Source organism: Telmatherina bonti (genome assembly GCF_933228915.1).
Source record: "Telmatherina bonti genome assembly, chromosome: 20".
NCBI classification, from domain to species: Eukaryota; Metazoa; Chordata; class Actinopteri; order Atheriniformes; family Telmatherinidae; genus Telmatherina; species Telmatherina bonti.
In genome coordinates this window covers 8,195,860-8,219,151 of record NC_136618.1, presented here as the reverse complement: position 1 = coordinate 8,219,151, position 23,292 = coordinate 8,195,860, and the positions used below count along the sequence as shown (strand labels likewise).

The following is a 23,292-nucleotide window of genomic DNA, read 5'->3' as shown; positions in this document are numbered from 1 at the left end:
GTGAACGAGTTATGTAGTCTGCCTTGCAAGAATAATTATATGCTGGTCTGAAGTATCGACACCCTCCTTTTATGTATGTAAAGTGTGTTTGTGATGTTGGAATATCGATATTTCATTAATTTGGGGGAATTATGTATATTATCCATATTGGAATTTAGTGGGAAGTGGCTGCGATACCAGAGTCTTGTGTAAATCGTACACCGTTGGAACTACTTTTTCTTACGCCTGCCAAAGTTATATGTAAAAGAAGGCACAGCGCAGGCGCAGCATCGTGCCTCACTGTGATCAGTAAGTGGCACGTGAGCTAACCAGAAATGGCGTTGGATAATGTGTATGGGGAGACAAAGAAGTATTGTATCAACACTACTGAACGTTTATAAAGATAAAGGTAAACTTAATACCAAGTGTGTAATGAAATGAGGAAGAGGAGGAGCTGCAAGTCTGAGACAGATGTGACTCTTGGAGTCCCTTGATGCTGCAGGTAGATACCATCAGGTACTGACCACGATTGAGGGAGAAACTTGGAGATGTGCTGCACTGATGCTGAATTTTTTGGGAAAGTGATTCTCATCTACTATGTTTAGGTCTTCTGTTGATGTTGCACCCCCATTAATCATATAACTAAGTCATCCTGTATTAAATATGGATTTTACAGGCCAGGAATCTGGGCATAGGGATAGATTTTCACCTAAGTTTTGAAAAACACATGAAGGGAATCACCATGTCAGTCTGCATCACTTTAAGAATATTTCAGCAGTAAAAGATCTGCTGTCTCATGGACCACATCAAAGCAGTTCTGAGGTCTTTACAGTGGCTGCGTCCATCAGAGGACAGACTTTAAAGTTCTGTTGCTGGTCTATAATGCTCCCAGCCTTCCCAGATCATCTGGATCTGGTCAGAATCAGAAGCAGACGCGGAGAAGCTGCATTCAGCTTCTATGCTCCACATGTCTGTAAGAAACTCCCAGAAAGCCTCAGATCAGCTGGAACGTCCAGTTTAAGACGCCTCCTGTCCTCAGCTGCAGTTCAGGTGTTTTTATTTAAAAAATGTCCAAATATGCATCCGTTTCTTTTTCAGTTTAAAGCTTGATCACGATTTCTATATTTTAATCTTATTCCATTTCTTGTTTTAAATGATAAATTGTGCTTCTTATCTGATGCTTTAATGTCTCTGTGAAGCACTTTGAATGACCCTGGTGTTAAATTGTGCTGTACAAATAAACTCGCCTTGCCTGTGAGGGAAGTAATGCAACAGTAAACAGCTGTGTGAGTTCAGCTTGGCCTGATAAGTGACCCTGATCCCGTCATATCAGTTCAACAGGCCTAGATGTAGTCGCTGCAGAGTCTGGGTGTCATTAAATATTCAATAAAACAGCTGTTGTGCGTCTAGAAAAGAATAAAAAGCATGTAACTGATTGGATAGATGGACAGTATAATAAACTATCAGTTGTTCTCATTTATTTAAGCTGATGACTAACTTTTATCTTTACATGTAGATGTTGGAAAACATGCTATTTTATTTGGAATTTATACATTTATTTACACATACTGGTACTTTCAGTTTGAGTCACAAAGTATTTTCTGAAAATGTGACGTTCAATTCCTATAAAGTGTTTGACAATGATTTACCGAAGTCGTTCAGTTCTTGGAACAAGTATTGGTTCAGCATTGCCTGGAAGAGGTTGAAGGGTTTATTTGGTATGGGATCAGAGAGAATATCAGTGGTATCGCACTGCAGTGTTGTTATGCACTGCAAGAAATTTTCTTTAAACCATGAAAATGTCCAAATTTCAAACGTGAGCTGCAAATAAAAGATGAAACCGATTCCCAAAGGAGATGAAGGAGCTGCTTGTTTTTAATCAGCTTCCAGATCCGCATGTTAACCTCATCCTGAAGTTGTGTGTGTGTGTGTTTAACAGAAGGAGAGCAGTGTGGGATTTCAGAAAACGTTCAGACAGATAAAAATCTGAAATCATTAAAGGGAAATGCAGTCCCTTTCCTTTGACTTGCAGACAGAATGAACTATGACTTCCGTCATGTTGCAGGACTTCACTCGGCTGAAATACAAACTCCAACATCTGCTCAGCTCTTCCAGATGTTTCTCTGTCATCACAAACTCAATCTGACGCTCTGAGGAGACAAATGACCTCTTTCCTGACAGGAAGCCCAGAAGAACCAGAAAGAACAGCAAGAGGCCAGAAACTGGTTTCTGTTTGGGTCTCAGACCTGAACAGACATGTTTGTTTTCATTCTTTAGTTCTGAGTGTTTCTGTTTTACCTCTCAGGAAGACGAGGACGGAGCAGAGTCTGCAGGATCCAGATGTTTGGCTCTGATGGCGGATTCATGCAGATCTTCAGACTTCAGGACTGGACCAGATCCATCAAGCACAAAGTAAGTGAACTGCTGCATCTGTTGCCATAGTAACCCAGTACTGGGAACCCCAAACAGCGACCCATAGTACGCAGCAGGTTCAAGATGTTTAAGTTATTACTGTTTTTTTATCTGAAGTAACTCACCAACCAGATCAAGCAGACTCTGGATATGAAGTTTTCCAGGTTCTAAAAGCAGTTTTAGTTTTCTGAAGGAGACAACAAACAGATTTTTCTCTTTGTATTTAAACATACACAGTTTCATCTGACAGATCCAGACTGAGAGTTTCTCCCAGTAAAACCCCGGCATTCATTAAATGAACCTCTCTGCAACCAGCAGATCACTTCAGATCACTTCAGATTTAATGATGAGGAGCAGAAATCCATGAGATTTCTCTCCTTTGCGTCCTACATCAGCTGCAGCAGCTGTGTTAGAGAAATAAACCATTCTGATTGGTTCTCCGCTGTCAGCTCCACCCCTTTTACATCAGCCTGGATATCCTGTGTCAGAACACCTGGTTGGTGACAGAGTTACAGTGAAATACTGTGACATCTCTATAATTAGGCTTATTTAAAGCAGATAACCACAACGTATCCTGGAGACGTTGAAGCTGAATGAATGATGTCATGCAGCTCCTGATGACATCATTTGTGAGCTCTTTTCTCTAAAGGTTTCAGATTTTCTGATTTCTTCTCGTCACTGGTTCCACTCTTCATTTACAAAACTTGAATCTAATAAAGAACCAGGTCCAGTCGTTAGGCCACATCAGTGCCAGAGACATAAAGTCAGAGGGAAGCAGAACCCTCCAGAGTTCCTGGTCTGTGTGGAAAGTTCCTGCAGAGGAAACGTGTCCTCTGATGTGAGTCAGCTAGAAAAGCTGGAATGTGATCTAAGAGGACTGATCCAAACATGAAAGCTTCTGATTCTCTGCAGCAGTTTGTGTGTTCAGAGCTTCTTCACTGGTTTTCATCAGACAGTTTCTCACTGATTGATGTGAAATTAATGGCAACATGTTTGTGTTTGCAGATGTCAGAAGAAGAAGAAGAATGGAAGAGTGGCTCCAGAAGTGGACTGTGCGTCTCTGAAGAGTGACTGGTCCATGCCAAACCCTCCAGATTTCAGTAACGGACCTGGACCTGGAGACTCCCGGTAAGAGAAGTGAAACAGACATTTCAGGATGTTTGCTGGTCTCATGGTAGTCTCCAGACCTGCTGGTCTTTAAACTCAGCTTTTATATGCAAACCGGGAAAAAGTCCTGTGATATATGGCAACCATCCCCGTCACCATGACAACAGATGAGGTGATTGTACGTAATCTGGTTTAAAAATTAGGGAGATAGCAGACCATGATGTGTCATGTCAGAAAAAACTCAGTCAGCGTTAAAAAGAATTTAATTCTCTTTTTTTTTTAACAGTGACAGTCTAACTTATGACTGTATCCATGGTTACAGCACGTTTACCAGTGGTGACTGTGCATTTGTTGATATCATGTCCCCATGGCACCAAAGTTTAAACCGGTTATCAGTTTTTGCTCAGAAGAAAACATCTTCTGAAGGTGGTTTTAGTCAGCATCTCCTTGCATGAACTCACGCAACATGGACATGTTTAAAGACTGATTCTCAGCAGCAGTTTGTGTTCAGAGCTTCTTCACTGGTTTTCATCAGACAATTTCTCACTGATTGATGTGAAATTAATGGCAACATGTTTGTGTTTGCAGATGTCAGAAGAAGAAGAAGAATGGAAGAGTGGCTCCAGAAGTGGACTGTGTGTCTCTGAAGAGTGACTGGTCCATGCCAAACCCTCCAGATTTCAGTAACGGACCTGGACCTGGAGACTCCCGGTAAGAGAAGTGAAACAGACATTTCAGGATGTTTGCTGGTCTCATGGTAGTCTCCAGACCTGCTGGTCTTTAAACTCAGCTTTTATATGCAAACCGGGAAAAAGTCCTGTTGACAGGTCAATATGTATGATATATGGCAACCATTTCTATCGCCATGACAACAGATGAGGGGATTGTACGTAATCTAGTTTTAAAAAAACTTATCAGAACGTAGTGTGATAATGCAGCTACTAACCTCACTACACTGATAACATAACACTGAAAGCAGAGTTCAAGCTGCTCCAGAAAATGCACATATAGTAGTGACGTTATGCAACAAAACCTGGATAAGGAAGAACAGCTAAGTCATCACCTGTTGCCTGGAGACTTGTAAGATGGAGATCAATGATTGCTCATATACATGTTTTTGTTTTCTGAAGTCACAAAGCCACCATCACATCTGTAGACACGGTTTTAGCGGCTGCGGTGGTTGCATGTCAGCACAACAAGCTACAAGGACACTTTCTGACTTCCTGCTTGAATTCAGGCTGTAACGGTGTGTTCAGACCACACGCGTTTTGACCATCAAGAGCAGCAGGTTTACGTGTAAAGTCTATGTAAAGGCGTGGCAAGGAGGCGTCGAGCTTTCTCACGTCACGTTTTGAGCGTCGGCGTTCTCCCCGTCGGCGTTCCGCGGCGAACACGTGAAAAGTTTTTTAAGCTTGATGTGCGTTCCGCGCGTAACGCGCGTCAAAAGCCAGAGATGGAAAATCTGAACTTGAGTCGCTTGGCGCTGGCCGTCAACCAATCAGTATGCACATCGAGCTAAATGTTCTTTAGAAATTAAAGTATGTTGATCTCTGGGAGGGTGTACTTGCATTATTATGTCATTATTGTTAGTTTAGTTGAAAATTATCTCAAAATGACAACAATAATCACTTAGCGCAATATTATTATATATATCGCAATAATTTCTGAGACAGTTAATCGCATGGCAAAATTTGTTACCGTGACAGGCCAAATTGGTAATGGCTATTTCTAATATTTTCATGTCTTCAAATGTTTTAAACCCAAACATATGTGACTAAAGATGTGTTTAAAAGATCCTAAACATATTGAGCAACTAAATTAGTTATTTGATGTTTTGGCTTATTGTAAAAGTATATCAGAAATATAAGATGGAAGTCACTTTGGAAAAAAGTATTTGCTAAATCAGGGGTGGGCAACTCCGGTCCTCAAGGGCCGCAGTCATGCAAGTGTTGAGGGTGTCTCTGCTGCAACACACCTGACTCGCATCAGACCTAATTAGCAGACTGGTGCAGAGTTTGACTTTAAACTCTGCACCAGTTGGCTAATTAGCCATTGATGTGAGTCAGGTGTGTAGCAGCAGGGAAATTCCTCATACTTGCAGGACTGAGGCCCTCGAGGACCGGAGTTGCCCACCCCTGTGCTAAATGAATGTAGAATAGAATAGAATAGAATAGAATAGAATAGAATAGAAAATAACAGTTAACTAACTTTAGGGTCTCCAGTCGACAGTTTGGGCTATCCAGTCCAGAACACAGAATTTGCAGTCCTGAACCCTCCATCTCACCCAACAGGGACAGTTCTACCAAATGTGAAGGTTCTGACTTCAGAGCTGAGGCTACAACTCTGCAATGGCTCTCTGGTATTGTTTTACAATTGCTCCTGTCAAAACAGAAGAAAAAACAGATTGTAATTTCATGCACTTGTTGACATTTTATTTCTCGTATCTGATTCCACATCTGATCTTGTTACGTTATAAAAAAAACATGTTGTAGCACCTGTCATGCTAATCCAGCATGTACTAGTGCTCATAAGACTATGCAGTTCCACAGGCTAGTCAAACAGAAGATTTATAGATCACTCAAGGAGATGACACTGAGGTCTGGTTTTGAATGCTGGTGTATTATGTACACAGTGGAAATATATAAATACAGTATATATAAATTTACACATATATACATATACACAATTGAGCACACATAAAAGAAATCACATAGCATCAGAGTAACAGATGGTTCCAGTAACTCACAGTCCACAGTTCATGTAGAGGCAAGGATGTTACTAGAGGGTATTGTGTGTCTGTGTATGTATGTGTCTGTGTGTGTGTGTGTGTGTGTGTGTGTGTGTGTGTGTGTGTGTGTGTGCCTACAGCTGAGTGATTGACTAATTGATATCACCCGAGTCTGTCTGTGATTTTGGTTTTGCTTGGCACAGAGAGGGTGAGGGTGGAAGCTGATATTTTCTGTTGACCGCATATTTGATAATTTATATAAGTTCAGTTTGCAAATACCAAGAAAAATTGTATCAAGCAGTAATCTTTAACTGAGAGGATAACTAAAACCTGAACTGCAAGAGATTCCTGATCTTCTTTGTTTGGATTTGCGCGTCAAGACAGACTCCTGCAATCACCCCTCAGTGACTAATTTTGGCAGTCACATTATAGTTCATGAATAACCCATGTCTGGGTACAATGTCAGAATTCAGCGAGGGGAAAAAAACAGGTAAGGGGATAAAATAATAATGGATGTGTGTATCAAGTGGACAGGGCAATGGGATACGAGACGGGAAAAAATTATGCTCAGTGGAACCCGGGGAAGAAAAAAGCGAGCAACAGTGAGCCCCTACCAGCCTGGCAGGAAGGATTTTATGCTCCTAAGTTCAGTTCTTCAGGTCTCGCCAAAAAGCGCTGGACCTGCTCGGCGTGCTCACCATCTAAGTTGCAGAAATAACGATCACGAACCCTGTCACTGATTTCGGCGCAGTAGCGGGCTCCTGTAGCTCGTCTCAGTGCAGCCTCTCCACCGCTTCTTCGCAAACGAACTACTGGCACTTCATATACACGCACAATTGTCTGCGCTAACCCATGTGACTGTGCCATGGTGATAGAAAAACAGCTGGGCCAGCAGTGATTGGCCAGCACCATGACAAGTTATTTTTCCATTCGTGTTACAATGTGTAAAACAAAAACACGCTTATTGTGCACCATTGTGGATAATAGCTCTGAGTAACACATCTCACCCACACATCTATATAGGGTGCCATTTCCATCCTGGTCCCAACTCAGGCCAGAATGCATCTTACCGAGTGAAAGATTAGTGGTAGTGATGTCATTTTCAGATTGCTAGCAGTTTCCAGTGCAGTGTTATGAGGAAGTTGGAGCCTGCTCAGCCGCTACTCACTAAGAGGCAGAGCACACCGTGGACAGCAAATTCATCACCAACACGAAGGGAAAAACACCGCTTACTGTATGTAACATTGACTCAAATGGAAAATTGAGAGTAATCAATGAACTAGACAAGCTTGTTTTTAGACTGTGAGAGGAAAGCAGAGTGCCCAGACAGAACCCATGGATAGTACATGCAAACTCCACATGGAGAGGACCCAGCCAAGGTTGTCCTAACAACCACACCAGCGTTTCTCTGACAGGGTGAGGAAGTAAAACAATGCCAGTCTTGCTTGTCATGTGTCAGGCTGATAGCTGATTATGTCAAACAAATGATAACGGTTACTGGTCCCAAATTACATGTATTCCAGTTCTAAAAGTAGTTTTGGTTTTTTCATTTGCCACTAACAATCTAACTCTGGGAATTTACTCTGGGAGTTCCACGTTTTTCTGAACATTCACTGGAATTTTGTTTGCTTTGGAAAAACCAATTACAATTACAGGTTGTCTTGAGGATATGAGACAAATCCTTCTGCACCAACAAAGATCCAAACCAAGAATCACATTTGTACCCACCGAAACCGTCTGCAGTTGCTTACAGCTGGGAACAACCTGGCTGTTTTGTACCCAATGAAGTCATTTAGCAAATCCAACTCATCCAGAACCTCCTCAGACATCTGCAGCATGTAGACCAAAGCTGAACATTCAATCACAGACAGTTTAGCAATTGATCTGTCCTTTGAATTCAGGAACTTTTGAATCTCCTGAAGTGCTGAGGAGTCGTTCATCTCCATCAGACAGTGGAAGCTGTTCATAACTCTGTCAGGATGATTCCAACCATTAACATCCTTCAGGTTTTCAGTGATATTCTGGATGGTTTCTGGACTGGTCTCTGACTGACCCAGCAGGCCTGATAGGAGTCTCCGGTTGGACTCCATGGAGAGGCCGTGAAGGAAGTGAACAAACAGATCCAAGTGACCACTTTTACTGTCCAGGGATTTCTCCAAGACCTTCTCCAGAAAAACATCCAGAGATGAAATATCCTCATCTTCGTGCATCACATCTCCCAGGAAGTCGTTCATCACATCAGTGTTTCTGCTGGTGTGACAGTGGGTCATGTAGACTGCAGCCAGAAACTCCTGAACACTCAGATGGACAAAGCAGTAAACTGTGTTCTCGTACATGTCTCTCTCCACTATGAAGACCTCTGTGAAAAGTCCAGAATACAACGAGGCATCTCTGATATCGATGCCACTCTCTCTCAGATCTGATTCATAGAAGATCAGGTTTCCTTTCTGCAGCTGCTCAAAAGCCAGTTTTCCCAGAGACTCAATCACCGTCTTGATGTCTGGATGTTTTGCAGCTCCTCCACCATATTTGACCTCCCTCACTTTGGTCTGAAACACCAGGAAGTGGGTGTACATCTCAGTCAGGGTCCTGGGCAGCTCTCCTCTGATTTCCATCTCATCCAGCAGGACTTTAGCAGCAGACGACGTGGAATTGATCAAACCTGCAGATTCCTGCCGTCTTAATTACCTCAAAGAAGTGATAAATAAGTTCCACTAAGCTGAACGTTCTCTCTTTCAGCACGTTCAGCTCTCTGAAAGTAAATGGAAATGTGAGCTGGATGTCCTGGTTGGCTTTGTCTTCAGCCCAGTCCAGAGTGAACTTCCGTGTTAAGACGGTTTTCCCGATGCCAGCCACTCCCATTGTCATCATTGTTCTGATTGGTTCATCTCCAACAGGTGGGATTTTAAAGATGTCCTCCTGTCTGATGGTTGTTTCTGGTCTGTGAGGTTTCCTGGATGCTGCTTCAATCTGTCTGACCTCATGCTCATCACTGACCTCTGCAGTTCCTCCCTCTGTGATGTAGATCTCTGTGTAGATCTCATTCAGGAGGATTTGCTTTTTTCTTCTTGTGATCCCCTCAGACACATTCTGGAACTTCTTCTTCAGCTTCGACTTGAAGTCACGCTGACACTCCCTCAAGATCCCTAAATGGAACAACAACACACACAGATGAATACCTGCAAACCTGCAGAGCAGGGCTACTGATTCCGGTCCATTGAGGGCTGCAGTTCTGCAGGTTTTCAATGTGTCCCTGCTCCAACACACCTGACCCAAATTAATGTTCAGAATCTTATAGACAGTTGGTCAGGTGTGTTGGAGCAATGAAACGTTGAAAACCTGCAGGACTGCAGCCCTCGTAGGACCGAATTAAGTCGCTCTGCTGTAGAGCAAAGTGCAGCTACCATAAAGCAATCTGTTGGGTACCATGGTAACAACCATGCAATCAGTTCTCCATTCATAAAATCATGTTTTATACTTCCTGCTTCATTTTTACTTTCAGTCACGTCCAGTTACAGTCAAGATAAAGTAAACGTGAAAGAATCCCAGTGAAACTTCTCCTGGCTTACCTGAAGGTTCTGAGATGTCTTGTGGGAAACTTTCCACCAGATCATTCCTGTTTATTTTCACCAAAAGCATTTTTGTGACTCTAACTGTGTTTATACAGTAGATCGGCACCATCTGATCCACTGTGTCCATCCTGTCTGCATTCTCCAGTCGACTCCATGGGACTGACGGGAAGCCTTCAAGAACCCCCTTCTGGGACATAAACCACTTGAATTTCTTAAAAGTCTTCGCTTCCCAAGTTCTCCAGAGTGTCAAGGAGAACTTCTGTAGGTGACGCCATCGTTTTCTCCTTAACTCATCTCTGCAAAACAAAGTGCACAATTTGTTTTTTGTTTCATCACCGTTCAATATTTCAGTGCGAGTGAACTGCATCAAAGAGGATGACACGAGATTCTGGCCTGCCAACTTTAGTGAACATAGACTGCACAGGTTTCAGAGAAACCTTCAAACTCTACTTCACTTTGTTCTGTTTATGACTAACTTTGCAGCAAAAAATAAAAATACAGAGATAGAGTATTCTTGACCTCTATGAATGTGGGTAATGAAGTTTGTACGTTGATGTAAGAATCTCAGCACATTAATCTGTCTCAAATTCTTTTTACTAATAAGTCATCACATTAATGACTTCATTCTGTTAAACATTTTAACTTAAAACCTGTATGACTGACACCATGAATTAACAATATTCATCAACACTTATATCATTCTTCTTCAAATAAGTCACAACACAAGAAGAGTAAAACAGCAGATCTGCAACTTAACTTGTTTTTCTTTTACTACACTGTGCAATAGGAGATAAATTAATGTCTTATGGTTAAATAAAAATCCCATGATGCTTTAAAATCAGCAATCAGCAAATGTTTTTTTCAAGAGTCACATTCAGTGGATAAAGATACCACCTTATGGAAAGCTCAATGGGGATATAGTTTGTGGTTTTCTCATGGCTCAGAAGATCAGCAGGGGTCACAATACTAAAAAAAACAACTTTAATGATAAAATACTTCATTCAGAAAGTGACCCTAATGGCCATTACTTGATCTTGATCCTTAATTTTAAAAACAACTTTATCCTTTTAACCAACATTTAAGGGTACAACACAAAACCAGAAAATGATCTTTTATTTGATGCTTTGGAATCTAGTTTTTTTTTTTTTTTTTTTACACTCGCTCTCAAAATATCCCAAAGCTATCATTTTAATCGGTGGAGATTTAAACATTACAATTTATGGGTTTTTTTGGACAGATGGCCCCCCAAACACCCACAATTCTTCTGCCTCTAGTCTCTCTACATTTATGCAAAAATTTCTTTTAGTTGATATTTGGAGAAAGAAAATATATATATGTATATATATATATATATATATATATATATATGTATATATATATGTATATATGTATATATATATGTATATATGTATATATGTATATACATATATATGTGTATATATGTATATACACGTGTGTGTGTGTGTGTGTGTGTGTGTGTGTGTGTGTGTGTGTGTGACACACACACAGTCCTCTTTTCCTACGCAAGAGGAAAACGTTTTGAGAAGAAACATTGTTTAAAAGTGATACTTTGGACTTTTGGACTTGAAGTCGTCGCGGACTAATTTCCCCTCAACGACCGAAACACTGACCTTGTAAAGCAAAGTTAAAATAAAAAAAAAAAGTTTCCTAGTTCTCTTATCTCTTGCACCCAATAAAAACGTAATGAAGACCAGAAACATTTACAGATATAACATGTAGTCTCAAATGTACAAGAATGACCAGTTAAGATCGGTGAGTTGTATCTAATTCTCAGTATAAAACTGTCTCTGCTTCCTGTCCAACCAAATCTTTACGATACAAACATGAAACATCTGCGAGACTCACAGCAGAGACGCTAACTTAGGACACACCGAGTCCTGGTTTTCATCACAGTTCCAGAAGTCTGCTCAGAGTGCAGAAAGACAGAGGATGTCTTCTTGTTTCTTCAGGAAACACCGACTGGACCTGTTAACATGACATGGTTCCACCTCGATGTTAAAGCAGGAAGTCGGCTTGTTCAGCAGCATGCGGTACACTGGACCATCCTGTCGTCTTCTGTCTGAAACATCACCTGAAACTCGAGTTGCTGCCTTTTAGAAATTAAAATAAAGGACGCCCACCACAGCTCCAGGTGAGTGGGGCGCTCGCTGCAGCGTTTTGTCCGAGTGTTTTAAGTAAAGGAGTAATCGCAACATTGAATATTACAAAAAATAACACCTGTGTCACTTCACCTGCATGTGGTAGGAGGGGGCGAGTGGGATGACCAATTCATATAATTTATACCGTGGTCACTGTTAGCTGGGCAAGTTAAGTTGCTGTCTTATCGTTCCGTTACGGGCGTCACCATAGCAACACGTTAATCAGCTGGTTCAGATCAGCGGACTTTTGACAGGTGAATGACAGAAACTAGCTGTTGCTTGAAGCCAACTATCGAGGCCAGCATTAAATAGTTCCAATATTTTAGCATATTTAGCGAGTTTTGTGTAAAAACAACAACAACAAACAAAACAAAAAAAGAAAATTTGTTATAAAATGTTTCCCGTGTGGGACCATGGAGGACCGCTGCGCGTCGTGCCGTGAAATGCGGCTCTTCGTTGTTTAATCCTTACATTTTTTTTTTTTACTGTATTTGTTTGCTTCCTGCCTCATGACTTGAAGGGAAGTCATGTCATCATAACAGTTTAACAAAAAAATAAATAAAATAAAATTAATGAATGATCATTGAACGGACTGAACAGTCGCTGACACTTTGTAAAATTTGCCTTCTTAACATCTTCACTGACGATGCAGTCAAAGATGCGCTTCATCTCGTCTGTTTGGCAAGTGCTTTTACTTTTGAAGACGTAGAGTAGCCTATCAGGTACAATAGATGTTTTTAAAAGTCTTATGAGGAGCGTGGATGAGAAGTGTCTCCAGGCAACCATGATGTCCAACACGCAGGCGCAGAGGGTAGGAGGCTGGGACCTGCGCAGATTCTGCCTGAAATATATTTTTTCTGGCTGTTGTATTTTTGTGTTTTATTTTGTTAATTATTTTTAGATTTACTTTTGATGTGCGTGACCTACATGTATACAAAAAATTGGACTATATTATATTATATTATATTATATTATATTATATTATAATCTTATATACTGGTGAAGAAAAACTGTCCTTGCTCCTCAGATACGGGCCTTTCTTAAGTGCTATTTTCACATATTTTTGTGTTTTACGTGTGTGTGTTTTTCAAAAATAATTTCAACACAAAGTGTAAAATTACTAATACAATTGCTTGTACCTGTACTTGAACAGTTTAAATTTAATCTGAAGTCTAACCTGCTGACACAATCTGTATATATCCTGTAATAGTGTAACAGCAGAAAGTTTTAACATCCACTGAGGTTTGTTTAGTTTTTTTTTTTTGTTTGTTTTTTTTAATCTCAAGATGATAAGTCAATAACCATGTTTGAAACAGACATACGGCCTCATTTATGTCCAATCATTCAAAAACACCTGTCAGAGACAGATTAGAACTTCTCATGGCTGCTGTGGTTGTATCCAAGGCCATTTAATAAGATATTCATTGGAGCATTGTTGTGGTTTTTGTTCCAAACTTTGAATTCCAGGTGACTTATGAGTCTTCATAGAGCTGTTCTGATTGGTGGGACGAGGTCACATGAAGAGAAATGAAACTGAAAGTATTTTTCTGTTCGGAATCCATTTTGAGTGAACAGCAAGAGCAAACCTGAGTTCTGAATCAGGGTGAGTTTAGTTTGTTTTTCTGTCGGAGTTTCTGAGCAGGTTTTCTCTCTGTGGACTGAAGGAGGAGAGGAGTGAAAGCTCGACTCTCCATCGGTTCAAACAGCTTTTATGTAACTGCGTAGTTCGTGTGATTTACTTCCTGTTGTTCCCTCGCCTTCTAGAAACGCATTTTCGGACAGATTGAACTCTGAAATATTTAATCTCCGTCTTTCTTCACCTCACATGAACAATAAATTAATGTTGGAAGATTCGTGAACGAGTTATGTAGTCTGCCTTGCAAGAATAATTATATGCTGGTCTGAAGTATCGACACCCTCCTTTTATGTATGTAAAGTGTGTTTGTGATGTTGGAATATCGATATTTCATTAATTTGGGGGAATTATGTATATTATCCATATTGGAATTTAGTGGGAAGTGGCTGCGATACCAGAGTCTTGTGTAAATCGTACACCGTTGGAACTACTTTTTCTTACGCCTGCCAAAGTTATATGTAAAAGAAGGCACAGCGCAGGCGCAGCATCGTGCCTCACTGTGATCAGTAAGTGGCACGTGAGCTAACCAGAAATGGCGTTGGATAATGTGTATGGGGAGACAAAGAAGTATTGTATCAACACTACTGAACGTTTATAAAGATAAAGGTAAACTTAATACCAAGTGTGTAATGAAATGAGGAAGAGGAGGAGCTGCAAGTCTGAGACAGATGTGACTCTTGGAGTCCCTTGATGCTGCAGGTAGATACCATCAGGTACTGACCACGATTGAGGGAGAAACTTGGAGATGTGCTACACTGATGCTGAATTTTTTGGGAAAGTGATTCTCATCTACTATGTTTAGGTCTTCTGTTGATGTTGCACCCCCATTAATCATATAACTAAGTCATCCTGTATTAAATATGGATTTTACTTGCCAGGAATCTGGGCACAGGGATAGATTTTCACCTAAGTTTTGAAAAACACATGAAGGGAATCACCATGTCAGTCTACATCACTTTAAGAATATTTCAGCAGTAAAAGATCTGCTGTCTCATGGACCACATCAAAGCAGTTCTGAGGTCTTTACAGTGGCTGCGTCCATCAGAGGACAGACTTTAAAGTTCTGTTGCTGGTCTATAATGCTCCCAGCCTTCCCAGATCATCTGGATCTGGTCAGAATCAGAAGCAGACGCGGAGAAGCTGCATTCAGCTTCTATGCTCCACATGTCTGTAAGAAACTCCCAGAAAGCCTCAGATCAGCTGGAACGTCCAGTTTAAGACGCCTCCTGTCCTCAGCTGCAGTTCAGGTGTTTTTATTTAAAAAATGTCCAAATATGCATCCGTTTCTTTTTCAGTTTAAAGCTTGATCACGATTTCTATATTTTAATCTTATTCCATTTCTTGTTTTAAATGATAAATTGTGCTTCTTATCTGATGCTTTAATGTCTCTGTGAAGCACTTTGAATGACCCTGGTGTTAAATTGTGCTGTACAAATAAACTCGCCTTGCCTGTGAGGGAAGTAATGCAACAGTAAACAGCTGTGTGAGTTCAGCTTGGCCTGATAAGTGACCCTGATCCCGTCATATCAGTTCAACAGGCCTAGATGTAGTCGCTGCAGAGTCTGGGTGTCATTAAATATTCAATAAAACAGCTGTTGTGCGTCTAGAAAAGAATAAAAAGCATGTAACTGATTGGATAGATGGACAGTATAATAAACTATCAGTTGTTCTCATTTATTTAAGCTGATGACTAACTTTTATCTTTACATGTAGATGTTGGAAAACATGCTATTTTATTTGGAATTTATACATTTATTTACACATACTGGTACTTTAAGTTTGAGTCACAAAGTATTTTCTGAAAATGTGACGTTCAATTCCTATAAAGTGTTTGACAATGATTTACCGAAGTCGTTCAGTTCTTGGAACAAGTATTGGTTCAGTATCGCCTGGAAGAGGTTGAAGGGTTTATTTGGTATGGGATCAGAGAGAATATCAGTGGTATCGCACTGCAGTGTTGTTACGCACCGCAAGAAATTTTCTTTAAACCATGAAAATGTCCAAATTTCAAACGTGAGCTGCAAATAAAAGATGAAACCGATTCCCAAAGGAGATGAAGGAGCTGCTTGTTTTTAATCAGCTTCCAGATCCGCATGTTAACCTCATCCTGAAGTTGTGTGTGTGTGTTTAACAGAAGGAGAGCAGTGTGGGATTTCAGAAAACGTTCAGACAGATAAAAATCTGAAATCATTAAAGGGAAATGCAGTCCCTTTCCTTTGACTTGCAGACAGAATGAACTATGACTTCCGTCATGTTGCAGGACTTCACTCGGCTGAAATACAAACTCCAACATCTGCTCAGCTCTTCCAGATGTTTCTCTGTCATCACAAACTCAATCTGACGCTCTGAGGAGACAAATGACCTCTTTCCTGACAGGAAGCCCAGAAGAACCAGAAAGAACAGCAAGAGGCCAGAAACTGGTTTCTGTTTGGGTCTCAGACCTTAACAGACATGTTTGTTTTCATTCTTTAGTTCTGAGTGTTTCTGCTTTACCTCTCAGGAAGACGAGGACGGAGCAGAGTCTGCAGGATCCAGATGTTTGGCTCTGATGGCGGATTCATGCAGATCTTCAGACTTCAGGACTGGACCAGATCCATCAAGCACAAAGTAAGTGAACTGCTGCATCTGTTGCCATAGTAACCCAGTACTGGGAACCCCAAACAGCGACCCATAGTACGCAGCAGGTTCAAGATGTTTAAGTTATTACTGTTTTTTTATCTGAAGTAACTCACCAACCAGATCAAGCAGACTCTGGATATGAAGTTTTCCAGGTTCTAAAAGCAGTTTTAGTTTTCTGAAGGAGACAACAAACAGATTTTTCTCTTTGTATTTAAACATACACAGTTTCATCTGACAGATCCAGACTGAGAGTTTCTCCCAGTAAAACCCCGGCATTCATTAAATGAACCTCTCTGCAACCAGCAGATCACTTCAGATTTAATGATGAGGAGCAGAAATCCATGAGATTCTTTATATTTCTCTCCTTTCCGTCCTACATCAGCTGCAGCAGCTGTGTTAGAGAAATAAACCATTCTGATTGGTTCTCCGCTGTCAGCTCCACCCTTTTTACATCAGCCTGGATATGCTGTGTCAGAACACCTGGTTGGTGACAGAGTTACAGTGAAATACTGTGACATCTCTATAATTAGGCTTATTTAAAGCAGATAACCACAACGTATCCTGGAGACGTTGAAGCTGAATGAATGATGTCATGCAGCTCCTGATGACATCATTTGTGAGCTCTTTTCTCTAAAGGTTTCAGATTTTCTGATTTCTTCTCGTCACTGGTTCCACTCTTCATTTACAAAACTTGAATCTAATAAAGAACCAGGTCCAGTCGTTAGGCCACATCAGTGCCAGAGACATAAAGTCAGAGGGAAGCAGAACCCTCCAGAGTTCCTGGTCTGTGTGGAAAGTTCCTGCAGAGGAAACGTGTCCTCTGATGTGAGTCAGCTAGAAAAGCTGGAATGTGATCTAAGAGGACTGATCCAAACATGAAAGTTTCTGATTCTCTGCAGCAGTTTGTGTGTTCAGAGCTTCTTCACTGGTTTTCATCAGACAGTTTCTCACTGATTGATGTGAAATTAATGGCAACATGTTTGTGTTTGCAGATGTCAGAAGAAGAAGAATGGAAGAGTGGCTCCAGAAGTGGACTGTGCGTCTCTGAAGAGTGACTGGTCCATGCCAAACCCTCCAGATTTCAGTAACGGACCTGGACCTGGAGACTCCCGGTAAGAGAAGTGAAACAGACATTTCAGGATGTTTGCTGGTCTCATGGTAGTCTCCAGACCTGCTGGTCTTTAAACTCAGCTTTTATATGCAAACCGGGAAAAAGTCCTGTTGACAGGTCAATATGTATGATATATGGCAACCATTTCTATCGCCATGACAACAGATGAGAGGATTGTACGTAATCTAGTTTTAAAAAAACTTATCAGAACGTAGTGTGATAATGCAGCTACTAACCTCACTACATTGATAACATAACACTGAAAGCAGAGTTCAAGCTGCTCCAGAAAATGCACATATAGTAGTGACGTTATGCAACAAAACCTGGATAAGGAAGAACAGCTAAGTCATCACCTGTTGCCTGGAGACTTGTAAGATGGAGATCAATGATTGCTCATATACATGTTTTTGTTTTCTGAAGTCACAAAGCCACCATCACATCTGTAGACACGGTTTTAGCGGCTGCGGTGGTTGCATGTCAGCACAACAAGCTACAAGGACACTTTCTGACTTCCTGCTTGAATTCAGGCTGTAACGGTGTGTTCAGACCACACGCGTTTTGACCATCAAGAGCAGCAGGTTTACGTGTAAAGTCTATGTAAAGGCGTGGCAAGGAGGCGTCGAGCTTTCTCACGTCACGTTTTGAGCGTCGCCGTTCTCCCCGTCGGCGTTCCGCGGCGAACACGTGAAAAGTTTTTTAAGCTTGATGTGCGTTCCGCGCGTAACGCGCGTCAAAAGCCAGAGATGGAAAATCTGAACTTGAGTCGCTTGGCGCTGGCCGTCAACCAATCAGAGCGATCAGCTCGCAGCTCCTGGAGTATGCCTACGATTTATCTGGTGAACTCAGACATGGGCTGCGATGGACTGGCGAGCTGTCCGGGGTGTACCCTGCCTTTCGCCCAAAGACTGCTGGGATAGGCTCCTGCTTCCCCTTGATCCTGAATTTGATTAGGCGGTTAGGAAAATGTATGAATGAATGACCCAGACACGGGTCTGAGACGCCGTACAACAGTGTTCCTCATCGCATGCGGCTCTCTGACTCTTGCCTTGCGGCTCGTGAAGCAGCCGCTGGCTTTCTGAAAATGCATCTAAACAAGTCATAATGATCCTCAACCAAACAAGAGCTGCAGGCTGCTTGCTAAAACTCTGCTGTATGTCCTAACGGCCCAAACTGACCCTGTCAGAGTTGCCAGTTTTGGCGGATTTCAGCTGCACCGAACTCTGTCAAAGAGCTGCTCCGTCGGTAGCGCCGAATATTTCTTGAAAAAGAAACACTCACATTCTAGAGGCATTATTGTATTTTCACCATATACTGTTGCATAAGAATGCCATTACTCTGAACAATATTTAGGATAACCATTCCTTGCTAAAAAGCTGAATGTTACTGATTTGGCAACGTAGTGGGATACGTAGCGTGGGAACGCTTTTTTGGTGGGGGGGCTCTCTGCTGAGTTGTTGCATTAACAGTGACTCTCACTGCCCTACGACAACGTTCTCTAGCTTTATTTATTAAATAAAACCATGCCATCTCTCTACTGCATCTGCCATCATTCAAACTCTCTTCTCTGTTCCGCCGCGTTTGCCGCTCGCTCCAGACAAGCAGCGAACGTGTCAGGAGCGTTTTGGGCGTTAGACACAAAAGTGACTGTTTAGTGACCAGCGTCGAACGTTCAGCGTCAAAAACGCTCAAAACGCTTGGTCTGAACACACCTAACATCTCTTGATTCTGGTACAAAAACGACAGCAGTTACAGCTGCTGTACTTTTGTTTTCTTAATGATTCTCTGCAGCAGTTTGTGTGTTCAGAGCTTTTCCAGTGGTTTTCATCAGACAATTTCTCACTGAAATTTATACCAATATTTTTGTGATTTTGCAGATGTCAGAAGAAGAAGAAGAATGGAAGAGTGGCTCCAGAAGTGGACTGTGCGTCTCTGAAGAGTGACTGGTCCATGCCAAACCCTCCAGATTTCAGTAACGGACCTGGACCTGGAGACTCCCGGTAAGAGAAGTGAAACAGACATTTCAGGATGTTTGCTGGTCTCATGGTAGTCTCCAGACCTGCTGGTCTTTAAACTCAGCTTTTATATGCAAACCAGGAAACGTAGAACGTAGACTGAAAGGTAGTGTGATAATGCAGCTACTAACCTCACTACACTGATAACATAACAACACTGAAAGCAGAGTTCAGCCACAAGCTGTTCCAGGAAATGCACCTATAGTAGTGATGTTATGCAACAAACCTTTGATAAGGAGGAACAGCTAAGTCATCACCTCTTGCCTGGAGACTTGTAAGATGGAGACCCACGTTTGCTCCATTGATACCACCTCAAGACTACTAAAAACCTTTAATGAGGTAGAGGTACAGAACAGCCTGTCAGAACAGCAAGCAGTTATCAGGACACTTTCTGACTTCCTACTGGAATTCAGCCTTTAACATCACTTCATTCTGGTAAGAAAAGGACCACAGTTAAAGCTGCTGTACTTTGTTTTTTTTTTACAGCACCGTCATCATTGTGTTCAGGCCATTTTTTTTTTTAACCTTTTTTCCTGTTTGACCATTTTTACATACCACCATAAGAGGGTCAGGTCATTTTAGTCAAGATTGCAGTGTCAACATACGCAACAGGGAGCAGTTTGCAGAACAGGACGATACCGTAAACATTTGTTCAAGGGCGTAGCCATCATTTTAGAAGTGAGGGAGGTAAATTGCTTCGATCTATAGAATAATTTATCATCCTTTCGCATTAAATCAATCAATCAAAACCTTATTCGTAGAACACTTTCACATACCACGAGGTAAACAAAGTGCTGTCCTGGTAAAATAAAAGAAAAAGACGGAAAAGACCTTGTGGTCCTGCTCTCTGGAGTTAAAAGTCAACGTAAAAAGATGACTTTTGAAAAGAGACTTCAATTGCATCTATCCTTCGCATCTAAAGAACTACATCACTACAAACAGCACAGCACCAGGGAACCAACTTTACTTCTTTAAAATGACAAACTATCAAACTCTAAAGTCAAAATCTAAAGCTGCTAAACTGCTTGAGTTGACATAGAATGACCCTGGAGCGTCTACAGGGAGAGTAGTCAGATTATTATGTGCCAAATGACAAGACTAAAAACTAAAAGTTTGGTAAAATACCATTCCTGTTTAAATATATCAGCACCACAATGACATGGAAGTGACAATTAGCCACATCATTTAATATAATGGAAAAAGTGACAAATGGAGTTACCCAACAATAAACATGTCAACAAAAATATTTTGCTATTCTGTCATTTATTTTATCACCAATGATGACAGCACAGATCTGTAAAATTAATCAGTTAAAAAGAATGAGTAATGCCTGCTGCCTGATACAGCAGTCAATTATATATGCAAACAAATGAATAATAAACAAATATTGTCTTTGAAATGACAGATAAACTACGTCTGTGTAAGTATTTCCTTTTTGAACGAAGGGAATTGAAGACTACAGGCTGTCCTAAAAACAACTATACTCCACAATAATATCATGAGCTCTAAATTTTGTTTTACACTCAAGCATAAACAGTAATATGATCAAAGTAAATAACAATTTCTGTTGATGTTTGAGTGGGGGCTATCCATAGATAAATTAAAAATGAATTGACTATACGTACAGTAGTAAAAGTGAAATTGTTGTAGAATTTAATCTAAAAATCCTTTTGATGCTTTTCCTTCTCAGTCAGTTATAACAGAGACATTGTAAGGCAGGACTTTAGTTATAATTTCTCCTGCTGTGAAGACCATTCATGTTCACCCCTGCTGCTGGCCTCTGGACCACTTTCTCCACCCTCACCCTGCTCCTTCTATTGTACGACTGTGCTCATATTTATTCATACCTTTTCATTAAAGAAGGAGAAAAAAAACAGATGCCTGTAAAATAAGCTGAAATTGACTAAAGTAATAATAAATAAAAATTTTATAAAAATCATTACATTATTTTCTAATTCTGGTTCAATAGAAATATTTTTTTAAAGTGCAAACAAATAAGATAATTCATTACATATAAAGTAAAGTATGAAGTAATATTTTTTTTAAACCTTCTGATTCTCTGCAGCAGTTTGTGTGTTCAGAGCTTCTTCACTGGTTTTCATCAGACAATTTCTCACTGATTGATGTGAAATTAATGGCAACATGTTTGTGTTTGCAGAGGTCAGAAGAAGAAGAATGGAAGAGTGGCTCCAGAAGTGGACTGTGTGTCTCTGAAGAGTGACTGGTCCATGCCAAACCCTCCAGATTTCAGTAACGGACCTGGACCTGGAGACTCCCGGTAAGAGAAGTGAAACAGACATTTCAGGATGTTTCCTGGTCTAATGATAACAGAAGTTAATGCCAAACAAGTGTTTTCTGTAAGTTGCAATGACAACACTGTAAATAAGACTCTGTTCTTAATATTTTATATGGTAAAATAAAGAGGAGAAAGAAATGCAAGAAACCTTTTCGCTGTCCTCTTGGACTCTGGGGTGTTGTCACATTCTGGTATTTACGGCAACAGTCAGAAAATCATTTTGGTGATGAAGGATTATCTTTACAGGAGGAAGAGGAGGGGTGTTTGTGAGGAGGAACAGCTGTCCTGCTGTCCTTTGTGTAGCAATGTTCTGAAGGATCCAATCTCTACCAGCTGTGGACACTGGTTCTGTGGAGGCTGCATCAGTTCATACTGGGACCAGTCTGCTTCACCAGGAGGGTCCTCCTGTCCCCAGTGTGGGAAAAGACACAGAAGCAGGACTGGACTGCAAACAGCTGATCAGAGCAGAACTGTGGCAGGTCAGATATTTTTATTCAGATCTTGTTTGATATGTGCCTAATTTGGTTCCATTGGATTCTGGCAGTAAAAGACTACATGCCCACTTTGGATGCATTTTACTCTGAAACATCAACATTTCCTCATTACCGGTGGCACCGGCACCAAGCCGTAAGGGGCAAGACGGTTTCGCTTCATAAATGACACCGTGGAAAGCTCGCCACACCCGCTCTGCAGCGCTTCTACAACGCTTCCAGGCGCAGTGGATCCCCGGGGTTAGGCTGATGCTAAACTGAACATATGGTGGAGTAGAGATGCTGGTGAATAGCTTGTAAATGTAGAGTATGGCACATGAGTTTTGTTGGTAGGATGGAGGGAATGTTTGTGAACCCTTAAGTTCTCCTATTGGATAAAGCACTTAATTTTCAGCTGGGTGAGTCTATCCATGTCCACCACCTGTTGAGGATCTCATTAAATGCTGATTTTTTTTGTGTGTGTGATGGATCATATTTTTGCAGCACATTCTCCAAGTTTGTAAGCTTTTATTCATTTTATAAAAATGTTATAATTTGCATCTAAAATATTCTTTTTTCTTTGTGTCTCCATGACTGCAGACCAGGTCCTGTTTAAAGCCTGTTGAATACTCCACAAGAAACAAGAACTGAGTTCTAGTTCTCGAGGCTGCAAGAACAAGAAAAAACGTCTTGTTCGGCAGGTCCATACATACTACACGAGAAGCACGTCTGCAGCGGGGAGGGATCACTGCGGGGGGCAACGTCTGCTTTATGTGCAATGAACCCGGTTGTTACCTCCGCCGAGGAGGTTGTTTTTCCCCGGCGTCTTTTTGCTTAAGATAACTTAAAAGGTTACGGAGGGATTTTATAAATATTTCAAGAGTGGTTGCAAATGTAAAAATGAAGAACTGATTAAATTCTGGTGGTGATCAGGATCACTGTTTGGATCCAGGAATGTTTTAAAAGGATTCTTAAACATTGTGCTTGGTGGTGGTTTCCGCTCTCCGAGTTTCTAGTTTCATATTTAATGAGCAGCTTCGTCCGCGGCAGGGCGGGTCATGCACGCGGCAGGGCAGGTCGTGCACGCAGCTGGGTCCGAGTGTTTTATTGCCACATGTAAAAATGTTCGTACTTTCTCACCACCTCGATCAGCTGTTTTATCAAAACAATCCGTTTTGCCGTCAACAGCAA

General features: G+C 41.1%; 1 protein-coding gene across 3 annotated transcripts in view; it reads left to right on the top strand.

Annotated features, from left to right (window-relative positions):
* Positions 1-23,292, top strand: part of LOC306771143 (protein NLRC3-like) — a 35,576-nt gene that overhangs the window by 282 nt on the left and 12,002 nt on the right. Inside the window, exons 2-8 of one of the 3 annotated variants that reach the window (XM_079260223.1) lie at positions 2,285-2,391; positions 3,397-3,519; positions 4,087-4,209; positions 17,205-17,324; positions 19,198-19,320; positions 21,494-21,613; positions 21,878-22,110. In XM_079260223.1, coding sequence (XP_079116349.1) covers positions 2,333-2,391; positions 3,397-3,519; positions 4,087-4,209; positions 17,205-17,324; positions 19,198-19,320; positions 21,494-21,613; positions 21,878-22,110 — 901 coding nt within the window. In that variant the 5' untranslated portion in view covers positions 2,285-2,332. Of the gene's footprint in view, positions 1-2,284; positions 2,392-3,396; positions 3,520-4,086; positions 4,210-13,513; positions 13,561-16,093; positions 16,201-17,204; positions 17,325-19,197; positions 19,321-21,493; positions 21,614-21,877; positions 22,111-23,292 lie in introns of those variants that run through there. The other 2 variants (XM_079260225.1, XM_079260224.1) reach the window with 2 other exon arrangements.